General features: G+C 42.7%; 1 protein-coding gene across 1 annotated transcript in view; it reads left to right on the top strand.

Moving 5' to 3' along the window:
* Positions 1-14,977, top strand: part of Rfc1 (replication factor C subunit 1) — a 72,734-nt gene that overhangs the window by 33,714 nt on the left and 24,043 nt on the right. Inside the window, exons 5-10 of the mRNA XM_059275907.1 lie at positions 1,326-1,558; positions 2,498-2,575; positions 5,699-5,776; positions 6,957-7,044; positions 8,965-9,239; positions 11,844-11,951. Coding sequence (XP_059131890.1) covers positions 1,326-1,558; positions 2,498-2,575; positions 5,699-5,776; positions 6,957-7,044; positions 8,965-9,239; positions 11,844-11,951 — 860 coding nt within the window. The remainder of the gene's footprint in view (positions 1-1,325; positions 1,559-2,497; positions 2,576-5,698; positions 5,777-6,956; positions 7,045-8,964; positions 9,240-11,843; positions 11,952-14,977) is intronic.

Here is a 14,977-nt window from a genome sequence, read left to right as displayed (position 1 = left end):
GTCCCAAATGAGTGGTTAGATAATTGTTAGACATCAGTCTTCAATACGTATGTAGCCAGAGTCTGAACTTCATGCCACCTCTGTGAACCTACCTCACTCAGCATCTTGTCTGGAGCTGTAATGGCTTCCTGAGTGAGCTCCTTCCTTTGCCTGTCCCTCTACAGTGTCTTCTCCAAAGGACAAGACTAAACTGGGCTGTGACATTACACTGCTCAGGCTTCTATGCTATAACCTAAGTTTCTGTCACCTAGAAAGTCCTGTAGGATTTGACTTGTACCTCTTTACCTGAGCTCCTGTAGCTAGGTGCACGGCCTTCAACCTGGGAACACACTCACTGTAAGGCTTGGTGCTTGAGGTTTACCTTATCTGACTGTTCTCGCTGGAGGCATCTTCGTCTCAGGGCTTTGATAACAACAGCAACAACATCTGACAAGCAGATGTTGCTTATCAAAGAGATTTTCCTTAGTCAGGTATTTTGGGTCATACAAGTAACCTCAGTATTAGGGTTTGTTGAAGCAGGAGGTTTGAGTTGGAGTTCAGCCCCGGCCATGTAGGAAGATCAAAAACAACATGAGCTACATAGACTCTGTCTGAAAAAACAAAGGATTGTAGCTAAGGGGTAGAGTGCTTGCCTGCCTGGCACACGAGGCCTTGAGTTTGATCCCCCAAGAATAGGCTTTCCTTGATTGCTTTATCAGAAAGAACATCCCTCACTTTCTGGGACATTTTTTTCCCTTTGTGGTGTTGGGAAGTGAACCTAGGCCCTCGTGTGCTAGGTAGGTACGCTCCCGCTGATTTATACCCCTCTCTCTAATCATTCCCCTTCTTGGTGTGGGGAGTCATGACTGGAGATTGGCCCTAAGGCCTCTTGTACTCTTAATCACACCTTAGTCTCCTTTCTTGTCTTACTTTTTCTTTATGCAGCTTGGAATAAAATGTGTATGTGTGTATGTATATGTGTGTATTTGATTGTATACATACATACATACATACATACATACATACGTAAACAATTAGTGTATCTGTGTCTTCCTGTGGAGCACAGATTCCATGAGGTCAGGGGCTGCGGTGCATCTTGTCACTGCTGAAGTAGTTTCTTCTCAGCCCTTTAGTTGCATCCTCAGTGCCTGGTGTATAGTGGGTATGTTGTAGATATTTATGTAACCACAGGCCTGGCCCTTGTGAATGTAACGCATGACTGTTAAATTCAGAAGATAGGAAGGAAAAAACAACCCAAGGTATTGCTTTTTTTTTTAAAGCTGCTAGAAATGATTACTTAATATAATTAAGACCTGTGCTTTGTCAAAAAACACTTTCCATTTAAGACGAAGACGATGACTTTGTGTGTAAAAAGGCGGCCTCCAAATCCAAAGAGAACGGAGTGTCTGCAAACAGTTACCGTGGAGCATCAACCGCGAAAAAGAATGAAGAGAACACGAAGACCAAGAGTAAACCTTTATCACCAATAAAGCTTACACCAACGTCAGTGCTCGATTATTTTGGAACCGAAAGTGTCCAGAGATCTGGAAAGAAGATGGTGGCAAGCAGAAGAAAAGAGGTGAGCGCTCTGCGTGTACGCCAGAGTGAGGATTGCTGGGCACGCTGGTGTGCGCCTGTGTCGGCCGCACTCGGGAGACTGGGGCAAGAAGATCATTAGTTTGAGGTCAGCCTGGGCTGCATAATGAGACCATTGGAAACAACAGCAGAAAGAATGTTCGGGATTGATATCCACTCATGGATACTAATAAGGATAATGGGATATTATGAATGAGCAAGCATGCTTTATTAATAATGAAATAATTTTCTGTGATTATAGATAAATATTGTCCTCATTTTGGAAGCTATGTAGATATGTATTTATTTTTACTTGAAAGCAGGAAACCATTGAACTATAAGAAAAAACCACAGTTCTTAGAATTTAAGTGGAATTTTCAAAATGCAAACTTATTTTACTATTGCCTTTAGCAAACAGAAGTGCACAATTTTTCTTGAAATGAGTTAAACATCATAGTAACAGAGTGTAGCTGTGCTGATCTTCTCTAGTTTGACTGATACTGGATTCATCTTTTTCTGGCCGTTTAGGAAATGGGCATATAGATGAAGTACAGGGAAGGTAGTGCCTCATAGGCTGTACTATAGCGTGTGCTCATTGGTTGGTGCCTGCACAGGCCTGAGCCGTCATTCTTACATCGATTGGCCAGTGTTTTAGACTGCTTTGCAAGCCAGAGCATTAACCTATAGTGTGTATGCACACACTTCTCTAGAACATACCAGAAGAACAAAATGAGAGCCATCTGTCTGTAGGATATTCATTCTTTATGAAACTGATGTCATCAGAACAACCATAATCTTGATTTTGTTGCTGCTGTGGATTGTGACTATTACTGATAGACCTCTTTCTCACTGATGTGTTTAATTAGGTGTTGCCCCCGCAAAAAAGCACTTTACTTTTAGCCTAATTTACGTTTTGTCTTGCTTGATTTTCTTTGGAATACAGATTTCTCAAAACATGGATGATTCCAGGTTGAATGATGAGGCCATTGCCAAGCAGTTGCAGCTTGATGAAGATGCAGAGGTATTGCCATTCCACTTAATTATCATTAATAACTTGAGGTTGTGATTAAATACAAATGACTTGGTACGTATTTACAAATAGTCAAGATGTTCCAGCTTTTTTTCCCCTTTGAATAGGGTATTACTTACTGTCTGTCTGTCTGTCTGTCTGTCTGTATCTATCTATCTATCTATCTATCTATCTATCTATCTATCTATCTATCATCTAGCCAAGACAGGGCTAGAACTCACTGTATAGGCTAGTCTGGCCTTGAACTCACAGTTCTACCTCAGTTTTTCTAGATTATGGTTGTGCACAACCATGCTTAGCTCAAAATTGTTATAGTCTAATTTTGAATTGAGTCTCATTAGAAGTTTGGTGTAAAATAAGTTAAAATCTAGTATATGGGAATCTAAATTCCTGTAAAAGATAAATGAGACTAACAGATAATTATTTATGTAAAAATTTGAAGTTCTGTGACTAGGAGGCTCTCAGTGTATGAAGGGATTTCATTTGTTCCTGTGTCTTTGCTTTCACTCTGAGCACACCTACCCTTCTCCGTTGTTTTGGTTACTGTATATACTGATGACTTCAGTTTGATTCAGAAACCCATATCTGACAAAGGTGTGTTCATCACTTACGGAGTTCCTCGCACTGCGGTAGTAGTAGGTGACTACCGTTTACATAGAAAACAAAGGTTTAAGAAAATAAAATGCCAGGTAGTTACAGGTGTAGTGAAGAAGAGTGAAGGTGTAGTTCTGGGGTAGGTAGGGATGAATTGTGTCAGAACATGAAGCACAGTGAGTCAGTGGTGGCTACTCAGATCCCCACTAAGCACGGGATAGCAAGTGTAAGCATCCTCAGGAGGAAGTGTGCTCAGGGGACCAGTATGGCTGGGCAAATGAGTGAGAAAGAAGGAAGTTAGGTGATTTGGAGGAATGGCCATCAGCAGGTCCTGTAGGTCACACTGGGTCTTTGATACCCATGAAAAGAATTTGGATTGGTCAGGACTTCAGATTTAGTTTCTGTGAAATGGTGGCGTTCTTAATAAAGTGACCCGACTTGGTGGGTCTTAAAAGCACACTGGCTTCTCTAATGCAAGCAGGGTAATTGAGGTCCTTCCCAGTAGTTGGGCATGAGCAGAAGCAGACCAGCTTGGAGACTTGTAAGGTGTGGCGGGTGGGAGATGTTGGTTGTATCAGGAAGGAAGTGGAAGAGATGGTGAGAGGCGACTCAAGGCCTTAGAGCTGCTGACAGGTTTGCAGTAAGGGGACCTGAGCAGCTGGATGAGTGGTGATGCTGTTAATGAGGACCAGAACACAGCGGGAGAGCCAGTTGGTAGAGAGCAGTTAAGAGTTCTGTTAGGGGGCTGGCGAGGTGATTAAGGGTGGTTGACAGGGAAGCCTGGCCACCTGAGTTTGATCTCTGGAACCCATGTTCAGGTAGAAGAGTCGTTGTCTGCTCTCCACATGAACACCCATGCACGTACACTCCCTCACACACGTACACAGTAATTTTTTAAAAAGAGTTCTGTTTTGACAGTTAAGTTGTAGATGTCTGATAGACCTCCAGGTGAGATGCAGAGGAGGTAGCTGATGGGAAGAGGTTCACAAGTCTGGTGCTCAGCAGAAGCTGTGTATTTGGAAGTCATTAGCATTTGTGTGGCATTTAATACGTGTATACCTTGGAGAGAATGTGAGCAAAAGGAGAGGCTTCCAGGATTGAACACCCGGGTTCTTAACATTTAGAGATGAAGAGGAGGATCTAGCAGAGACGAGGAGAGTTGTGAATGGAGGGGGAAGACCAGGGGAGCTGGGTGTTTGCAGACACTGACTGTGAGAGCAGTCTTCACTGTTCATGGGAGGGCTCGTCTTCCAAAGCTTCAGGTTTAGGGGTTTGTTGAACTCCTTCCCTGTTTCTTAGAGTAGGTGTCTTTTTCCCAGACCCTCCAGACCCCCAGCAACTATTGTTGTTTATTAAAATTGTGATATAAATGCCTTCTGTGTGTAGCTTTCAAGGTCTACCTCCCAGAACTGATTATGTCTTAATGCTTGTTGTAGTGCAGGGGCTAGACCGTGCTGTGGTTCTTCATTTCATTAACATAATGGTTCACGCGTGATATTTTACTTATTCTTTAGCTGGATGTGGTGGTCCACACCTTTAATCCCAGCAGAGGCAGACAGATCTCTAAGAATTTGAGGCCAACCTCGTCTACATAGCAAGTTCCAGGCCAGCCAACACTATATAGTGAAACCCTGTCTCAGAACAACAAAAAAGAAAAATATCTTCCTGTCTTTGGTTATATCGAGTTGTATTATATATAGATATATGTATATCTGTGAGTTTGAGGCCAGCCTGGGCTATGTAGTGAGTTCCAGGCCAGCCAGAGATGTATAGTAAGACCCCATCTCAAAAAAAAGGGTGGGTGGGTCGGGTAAGCAGGAGAGATGACTCCGCAGTTAAGATCTAACTAATACTGCCTTTGTAGAGGATCAGAGTTTGGTTCCTAGCACCTAGGTTAAGTGCCTTATAGCTGTCTATGACTCCAGTTCCAGGGGATCTGATGCCCTTATCTGGTGTCTGCACTCAAGTGTACATACCCACATAGATGTACATATACACATGAGCTTTTCCTTAGGGTAGACAAGGCCCAAAAACATGTCATGAAGAGATGTTATATTAAAATCATTAAGAGAAAATATGACTTCAGATTTTATAAAGAAATATCACTTTAGAACGTGGCAACCCCATTGGCCAGTAAGATGGCTCAGCAGGAAAAAGGTACCTCTACTGAGTCTGAGGGCCTGGATTCAATCCTTGGGACCCACAAGGAGAAAAACAACCCTTACAAATTGTCTCTTGACCTTCTCACGTGTGCGATGGCATGCATACCCACATAGACAATACATAAATATAATAAATTTAAAATACACCAACTTTATTATGCTCGCAGGGCTGGAAGTGTAGAGTCTGTGAAGTTAGTTTAGTGAAAGAGGCCTGTGATACTTGACTGTTAATGTTTAGTGTGAAGATGGCATTGTTATTTTAGGAAGCTTTTCTCCTTCTAAACATATGAAGCACACATTTAAAAGTGTTTAGATACAAAAATAACAAAAGCATCTCACTGTGGTGGTGCTTTTACAGCTGGAGAGGCAGTTGCATGAAGATGAAGAGTTTGCCCGAACGTTAGCCATGTTGGATGAAGAACCCAAGACCAAAAAGGTAACATGGTGTTACACTGTGCGTGTGTGTGTGTGTGTGTGCGCGCGCGTGCGTGCGTGCGTGTGTATGTGTGAATGTGTGAGAGAGGGAGAGAGAAGGGGGTGGGGTGGTGAGAGTGAGCTCACGTGTGATGTGGGCCAGAGGTAGATGTCCGGTCTTGTGGTTCTCTACCTTAGTTGAACTTGGAGCTCACCATTTCTTCTAGGTTGGCTGACCAGTGAGTGAGCCTTCAGAATCCTCCTGTCTCTGTCCTCCTGAGCATTGCAGTTATAGGGGTGCACTGCCATCCCTGGCTTTCCCATGGGTGCTGGGGACCAGAACTTAGGTCCCCATGCAGGTGCAGTAAGTGGGGTGACTTTATCCAGTGAGTCATCCCACTAGCTAAATTATTTTAATTTGTAATTTGTGTGTGTGTATGGAAATTCATTTACAAAGTTACTCTTTTTAAAAGATTTCAAGAAATAAAGCAAATCAGAACTTGCCCCACAAAACCATAGGGATTTTTTATGTATTATTTTATGTGTTATTTCAGAGTGATGGGTATCAGTTGTACAGGATGAGGCTTTAATAACTACAGTACTCTTCGGAAGCAGACTCTCTCTGTTGCACCTCTTTTTCTCTTGAGAGAGTGCTCTTCTGTGCTTTGGTTTTGAGGCAGTCTTTGACAGGTAGCTCTGGGTGGCCCAGATTGGCTTGAAACTCGACAAGCGCCTGGCTCAGCCTTCAGCCTACGAGTGCTGAGATCCGGCTTCAGCCGCCGCTCTTGGCTTCTCTTTCATTTCCTACTGGGCTTTAATTGGTTTTCCGTTTTTTTGTGTTGGTTTGTTTCCATTTTAGTTTTCAGCTGCATTATACTACTAGTAGTATGGGAGTTGAGATAAACAAAACGCTACTAAGGCTTCCATTTCCGGTTTAGGAGACTGGGATGGAATGAGATGTTTTATTGGTGTATTGTTCTAACCTTTTATCTCTTTCCTTATCAGTAAAATGAAGTAATAAAATACTGCTTTTGCTGTGGTAGTTTTTGTGGGTAAATGAATGGCAGTTTATTGTAGTATCTTGCTGGTTTGGTTTGGAAGGCGACCCTTAAACTTAAAAATTTAATCCATTTTAAGAGCAGATTTTGTGGTAGTAGTTTCCCTGTTACTTAATACTTCTGACACTTTTTACACTTGTTTAGGCCCGAAAGGACCCTGAAGAGGGAGAATCATTTTCACCTGTCCAAGCTGATTTAAGCAAAGCAGAAAACCATAAAAGCCCTGATAAAGGTAATGCTAGCAGCGGAGGGTGAGAGAGCACTTCCTTGTCTTTATAGAAGAGGACACTTGGTAACTGGGCTCCAGCGTGCTTTTCACTAACGGTTTGGTGGGTGTTTCAGAGAGCCCTTAGAGCAGGCTCTGTTTAGATAAAGGGGCTCAAGACTGTCAGCAGGTGAAGCAGGTCATAGTGCGAAGTGCAGGTTTGTACCCAGCCTTCTGAGTGTCAGCAGCTAGCACACCATGCAGAGTCTCACTGCTGACGCCCAGTATCTCAGGAGGGTACTGAATCCATGAGTGTGGGACCCATAGAGATGGTGGGCTGATACATGGTCACAGTCCTATAAAATCAAACCTCAAAATTAGCCACGTTTTCCTGCTGAATGCATGTTACTTCTGCACCATTATAAAGTTGAAAACTTTTAAGTTGAATAGTCCTAAGTCAAGGATCACCTGCACTTTTGAAAGCTGGATACTACCTGGTAGAGAATGCCCTTCTGCACTTAGTGTTAGGAAAAGTAAACTATTAGGTACTCTTGGCTTGTTAATTTTGCTGTGGGAAGACAGAGAGGCAATGCCCTGAGCTTTCACATTAGAGGTAGTGTCACAGTGTTGGCCTCTGACTGTTCAGGCCATCTGAAGCTCTTCTGATTGTCTTGGGTGGCCTGTTCTGCATGGTCTTGATATTGAACCATCTACTGATACAGTCAGCCCTTGCCTTTTCTTACCCTTTCCTTTTTCTTTTGCAACACCAGGGATATGTTTCTGAGTTATATTCTCAGCCCTCCTTTTGCTTTTTATTTTGAGATAGGGTGGCCTTGGATCAGTCTGTACCTCAACCTTAGAGCTGTAATCTTCCTGCCTCTGCCTTTTAAGTAGCTAGGATATAGGCCTGTGGCCCAGATGCCCTCCTCATTATCTGTGAAGGATCGGTGTCATGACCCCTGTGGTCCCCATGTTTGTGGGGACTCAAGCTCTTAGTACAAAAAGTGTAGAGTTTACATATAATTTACAGACAGCTTGGCTTCCTGTATACTTTAAACCGTCACTGGATTACCTTCATACAGTGTAATGCTATGGAAATATGGAAATAGTTATTATACTGTATTGTTGCTGTGATCAGGATAAAAAGTATTTTCTAGTCATAGCTGGTTGACGCAATGGCTATGGTGCCTGTAGGTGTGGGGGGTAATAGAAAATCTAATTCTAGAAATAAATCTGCTTAGGTAGTACCTTTTAGCCTTGGCAGTTCAGGATTTGGGGCTTTCTTTCTATTTTACAGAATTCTGTGTAACGTATTCCAGTCAGTGGGTTTTGTCTCCGTAAATTTTATAGCATATCTGTAGAATGAAGTCTTTGTCTTTTCACACTGTTTGGGATTGGACTCAGGCTTTGTGCTTTGGTGGACAAGCATTACACTACTGAGCTGCAGCAATATCTTCCTGTGTTGTTTACAGTAGTATATCAGATGGATAGTTTGAATTTAAAATGACAGCGCTCACTTGCGCTCTCGCTCTCTCGCTCTCTCTCTCTCTCTCTCTCTCTCTCTCTCTCTCTCTCTCTCTCTCTGGTTTTTGGAGACAAGGTTTCTCTGTGTAGCTCTGGCTATCCTGGAGCTCACTTTGTAGCCCAGGCTGGCCTCGAACTCACAGAGATCCACCTGCCTCTGCCTCCCAAGTGCTGGGATTAAAGGAGTGCACCATCACTGCCCAGCAAAATGACAGATCTCTTAATTTGAACTGGTTACAAAGAAGTATTATGTGACTAATTTAAAAAAATAAATACGCTATCTGAGCTAAAGTAGTAAATGTCTCGAATTTATATGTGGTGCTAAGTACTACTAAAATCACACGGTTGAAAGATGAGGAATGAAAATGTTGATGCCGGTGTATTCCCCAAATAGCAATCACAATTTTCCCTTTATAAAAGCAGAGCACTTTTTAAACGAAAGGAAGCCCAGCAGTCCTGCTAAGCCCAGCAGGGGTGGGTGCGCCAGAGGGTCTGCGCAGCCCTGCAGATCGTCAGCTCACCAGAGCGAAGCCTGTTCCTCTTCCAAGGCTAGCTCCAAGCTGGCACTTACGAAAGCAAAAGAAAGTTCCTACAAAGACACAGAGCTGACGGCCTCAAAAAGAAAAGAAAATGCCATTGAACCCAAAGGAGAGAACCAAACTCCTAAGAAAACCAAAAGTTCTCCAGCTAAAAAAGAGGTAGGAACTTTATGAAAAGAATGTATTTTTTGAATATGTGTTGGTTCGAGCTTGATTGTTTTCAACTTCTACATTGTTTTAAAAAATATATGATTTGGAGGGAGAGGGGAGGGAGAGGAAACTGGTTGGGATGTAAAAACAAAATAAATAGATAAAAATAATTTGAAGCTGGGGGTGTAGCTCAGTGGTAGAGTGCTTGCCTAATATATTGGAGCCCCCGTGTTTGACCCCAGAAGACACTGTATCATTTAAATCTCTTAAAGAATAGTCATCAGTAACATAGCAAAATACCCGCTATGTATTGCTATTGTGTGTGAGAAACTGTGCTCATACTCATAGTCTTGACCCTTGAGGCATTTACTTTATTATATAAGTTGTAAAGATGAAGAAACAGGCTGAGTTTAGTAACTTTTCCAAGATGGCCTGTGGAGTGGCAGAGCTGGCCTTGAGCTCTGAAGACTGTAGCAGTGTGAGCATTGAGCCTTCAAGCAGTCTGGAGCTGTCTGGGCTTTAGATCATAACTGTCCTGCTGAACAGATGTGTTATTCTGATCTGGTTACTTCTCCATGTGATGGTGAACAGAGATAAGAATATGTATTGGGCACCAATGAGATGATTCAGTGGGTAAGGAGAACTCCATGGACATGAGTGTACACACACACACACACACACACACACACACACACACACACACACTCGAAGTAAATGTAATAAAAAAATTTAAAAAAAGTATTTAATGATTAATTTATAAAACCATTTAGAGCAGTGTCTGGGATGTAATAAGTGCTATACATACATATTTTAGCCTTTTCCCCCCCTTCCCTGTGTGGCAGCCCTGACTATTCTGGAACTCTTGTTGTAGACCAAGCTGGCCTGGAACTCACAGAGATCCACTGCACTGACCTCTACTGGGATTAAAGGCATGTGCAGCCACCAGCAGAAATGATGCTTTTCAAAAGCGTCATGTCCTGTGTGCCTGCCCCCGCCCCTTGCCCAACCTGGTGATACAGGACTAATAAGTTCTTGAGAGACTGAGTCACAAGGATCTCAAAGTTAAGGTCTGCCTGCACCACAAAGTGAGTTCCCCAAAGACACAAAAAGAATTGTCTGTGTTTTCAGATATATTTAAGTTTTGTTTTTGGTTTTTTTTTTCCCCCCAAGTGTGGTGGTGCATGCCTTTAATCCCAGACTCGGGAATTCTGTGAGTTCCAGGCCAGGTTGGTCTACAAAGAGAGTTCTAGGACAGTCAGGACTATTACACAGAGAAGCCCTGTCTCAAAAAAACAAAATCAAACCAACAGAAGGGTCTTTTTGGACCTCCATTTTGGAAGCACTTTAGATTTATAAGAGAAACCGCCGTTCCTTCATGCCACAGAGGCACTTAGCATTAAAGGCAGAATAGTGTCTGTTTCAACTCTCATCACTCTGTGTGTGTGTGTGTGTGTACAAGGAACTGTGAAATGGTGATGATCTTAAATGCTCTTGTTTGCAGGAAATGGTCATAAATATGTTTAAAGTATCAGTTAACTTTTTGCCCTCCGATTTTTCTTTGCTGAATACTTATCTGGTGGAGAAGTTTTTCTTCAGGCACCCTAAGTACATGAGGAAGTTTACAGAGGGTGACTATTTTGGGGGAAGGAGGAAATAAAAGTTTAAAAGTGATATGGTTATTTTTATGCTGTTTTTCAAAGTTGGGCTCAAAATAACTCAGAACCTGTACTTAGGAACATCAGGGTGTAGTAAATTCAGTTGATCTAGTCAAATATTTCTGACTTAGTAAATGACTGTGCTTCAGTTATTTCATAGCCAGGTGTGGTGATACCTGTAATCCCAGTACTTGGGAAGCTGAGGAAGAAAGATTGATAGTTTAGGGCCAGCTTCTGCTACATAGCGAGACTGTCACAGAATAAACAAAAGACAGGCATGCAGATAATCCAAAGTTATTTCAGATTTTTACAAAACAGAATTACTGTTACAAATGAATAACATTCCCAGTTGGTGTATGGGACTGTGTTTTGAAGGTTGTTAAAAACATGGTTTCCCAGAGCACATGGTCTAGGCAGCTATAATTTGATAAGGACCTTCTAATGGGTGAGAGCCATTATTAAGTAGGGTTGGGGCTATATGTGATGGTATATGCCACTAATATCAGCACTCAGGAGGCAGACATAGGTAGATCTCTGAGTTCAAAGCCAGCCTAGTCTACATAGTAAGTTCCAGGCCCGCCAGGGCTGCACAGTGAGTCCCTGTCTCAACAACAAAAACAAAAGGCTTGGATTCTATTATCAGCTGCAGTAGTTGATTTAACTCAAAACCAGCTTAACTATCTTATTGGTTATATCACTTTTATGCAAATAAATATTTTGTCTACTTCAAGAGATATGGAGTTACTTTTAACTTAAAAGTGATATAAAATAGGAATTGGAAAAAATAATGACAAGTGTTGTAGTAGTTCTGAAAGTTATCTAGGGGGCCCCTCCCTAATATACGTGTGTGTGTGTGTGTGTGTGTGTGTGTGTGTGTGTGTGTGTGTGTATTATAATGTAATTCTTTCTAGGTACACTTCAATTTTACATAATTTTTTTTCTTTCCCTCTGCCCAAAGTCTGTAAGTCCGGAAGATTCTGAAAAGAAACGCACTAATTATCAGGCTTATCGAAGCTACTTAAATCGAGAAGGTCCCAAAGCTCTGGGCTCCAAAGAAATACCCAAGGTGAGAGTCATGAGGGTTGTGTTACTCTGTGAGAACTCTGCCTCATGGTCCAGCGAAGAGTTAATAAGCCAATATTACCAGAAGAGTCTCAGCTCCCTTTTTGTGAATTAGAAGGGTTTGTGATTCACTGATGGACGCTTAGCCATTTTCCTTTAAATAATAAGTAGCTTGAGAAGGGCTTTTCTATGCATCAGTGATAAGTGCAGTGTCTTTTGTCTTCATGGTACTCAGAGCTTAAGGAAGAGCATGAAAAATGCATTAATGATAGTAATTGTGTTATATGCTATGAGAGAAAAGTCCTAGGTGCTCTTAGAAAGTATAGGAGAAACGTGGATGAACCTGGGTGGATCATTTAGAGCAGTGATTTTCAACCTTCCTAATGCTGTGACCCTTTAATATAATTCCTCATGCTGTGGTGACCCCCAACCATAAAATTATTTTTGTTGCTACTTCATAACTGTAATTTTGCTCCTGTTATGAATCGTAGTGTAAATATCTGATATGTAGGATATCTGATATGTTACCCCTAAAGGATCTTGACTCCCAGGCTGAGGACCACTGCTTTAGATAACAACATGGAAATGGATTTGAAGAATGAAGAGGCATCATTAGGTGTGAAGAGGTCATCATGACATGGAAATGTGTCACTGTCAGAATGTATGCCATCTTGGAGAGGAGAAGGAATTTGCACAGGATGCTTAAGGAACTCAAAGAAAAGTAATGTCATTGGTGCAAAGTGACCAAGGACAGGATGGCTGAGGAAGTGAATAGGGGCATATCTTGTAGGGCAGAGTGTTCTGGACTTTTGCTTAAAAGGAGTTTCTTGTTTTAATTGTATTTTAATTATATGTATGGTAGCTTGCTGGCATATGTGTATGTATATTATGTGCATGCCTAGTACTCTCAGAGGTCAGAAGATGGAGTCAGAGTCCCTGGAACTGGAGTTTCAGATGGTTGTGAGCCACTGTGTGAGTGCTAGGAGTTGAACTCTGGTTCCCTGAAAAATATCTAAAAACAAATTTTTTTTTAAACTTATTTCAAGTGTCTGAGTGTGTTGTCTACATGTATATCTGTGCACCATGTATGTGCCTGGTGCCCTTTGAGGCCAGAAGAAGGTTTGAATCTCCTAGAACTAGAGTTAGCTAGAGTTGTGCGTCACCATGTGGGTGTTAGGATTGAACCCAGGCTCTCTGGAAGAGACTTAACCATTGAGCCATCTCCCAAGCCCCAAAGAGAATGAGTTGTAAGTATCATTTTGGCTGTTGAGAAGAGATTGTATTGGTTAGGGCAGAAAAAGATACAGGTGATCACTTAGGAGGAATGTTGAGAAGGCTCAGGAGTGACATTTTCTTTTGTGTATGTGTGAAGATTTATTTGTTTTTCTTTTATGTATATGGGAGATTTGCCTGTATCTCTGTGCATCATGTGTTTGCAGTACCTGTGGAAGCCAGAATGGAGCACTGGAGTTACAGACGGTTGGGAGCCACCATGTGGGTGCTGGGAATCCAACTGAGGTCCTCTAGAAGAGCAGCCAGTGCTCTTAACCATTGAGCCATCTCTCCAGCACCAAGTGACATGGTTTTTAATGAAACAGAAGAAGCTTATAGGATGTGGTTATAATTGAAAGTGAGAAGTGTGGCTGAATGGGTACCAGGGATGGCCTGGTGATGGCATAAACATCTGGGTAAATTGAGGCAGAGCTGTTTTGGAAAGATGATGAGTTTGTTGCTGGCCATATTGTGATTGAGATGTATGTGAGACATTTATGTGGAGATGCTCAGTGGACAGGTGGCTGTGGGAATGGAACACAGAATAAAAGCATGACTCCACGTGAACGTAGGCAGTATTAGTGTACAGCTAATGTTTAGAGGGAGTACTATCCCCGACAGACCTCGGCAGACTGAGACGAGGCCTTACCACAGCTCCGTGAAAAGGGGGTGCAAACCAGAATGGGACGGAGGATGTGAGAAAGAAGTGTGATGAGGACGACATCAGAGAAGCACAGGCAAGCAAGGTGATTGAGTGGGCGGTCTGCCATGTCGTGGACCTTCCAGCAGAGGGAGGGCTCAGTTGTCCATTGCAGGTATGTTACGTGAGTAATGGACCCTGTATATGAGTGTGTGTGTGTGTGTGTGTGTGTGTGTGTGTGTGTGTGTGTGTGTGTATTATATATATATGGTGGAGGCAGCTGATGCAGTGGCTTGAAGAGTAGGAGGTGACAGATGGGGACAGATTCGTTTGCTAGGTTTGGTTGTGAAGTAGAAATGGAGGGTGGGATTTAAGGGAAGAGGTGGATGTGTTTAAGGCAGGACGTACTTAAGTATGCTCCTTGCTGACGGGATAGATCCTCCAGACAGGGAAGGATAATTCACTCTACCATGAGACTTCTGCGAAGGGAGGAGATATATTCAGTATACATATAGGTTTAGTTTTCATTTTGCTTGGCGTACATGGCTGCATAAGGAGGTTAGTAGTTCCCCTAAGGAAGAAAGGGTAGGTAGCTAGAGAGAAGGGGAAGGAGCTGGAGAAGAGACCAGCCTTGCCTCCGGTAACACAGTGTAACACGAGAGACTAAACAAGCGCCTGTCTGAAGATTTAGGCCACTTCAAGTGGTGTCCCTAGGGCACTGCTGTGTTTCTGTGAGAGCACGGCTGTGAGGGAATGTTGCAGAGGTTGAGGCGGCTGGTAGTTTCTTGAGTCGGAGCTGTAGAGGAGTCCTCTAATGATGAGCTGGGTGAGGAGGCTAGTGAGGCTGAGGCTGGTTGATCACTGAAGTGATATGTGAGCTCCGTGGGAGAGCACTCAGGAGCCGGCAGACCGGGGTTTGAAATGTGGGAGCGTCTTGATGTGGAGTTCCCCAGGGTGGTTGGGAGTCTGTTGAGAAGAAGTAAGAGTTCACTTCACTCCTGGAAATGGAGGGACTGAGGAGATGCTGTTAGCCATTTCCCCCTCTTTCTCAGTAAATAATAACTATTCCTTTCTTCCTTTTTTCTTCCAAGAACGGTTCTTTATGTGGAGGGGGATGA

This window comes from Peromyscus eremicus, chromosome 10, assembly GCF_949786415.1.
Source record: "Peromyscus eremicus chromosome 10, PerEre_H2_v1, whole genome shotgun sequence".
Classification (NCBI taxonomy): domain Eukaryota; kingdom Metazoa; phylum Chordata; class Mammalia; order Rodentia; family Cricetidae; genus Peromyscus; species Peromyscus eremicus.
Note: the sequence above shows the minus strand (reverse complement) of the source record. Positions and strands in the feature narration are given on the sequence as shown.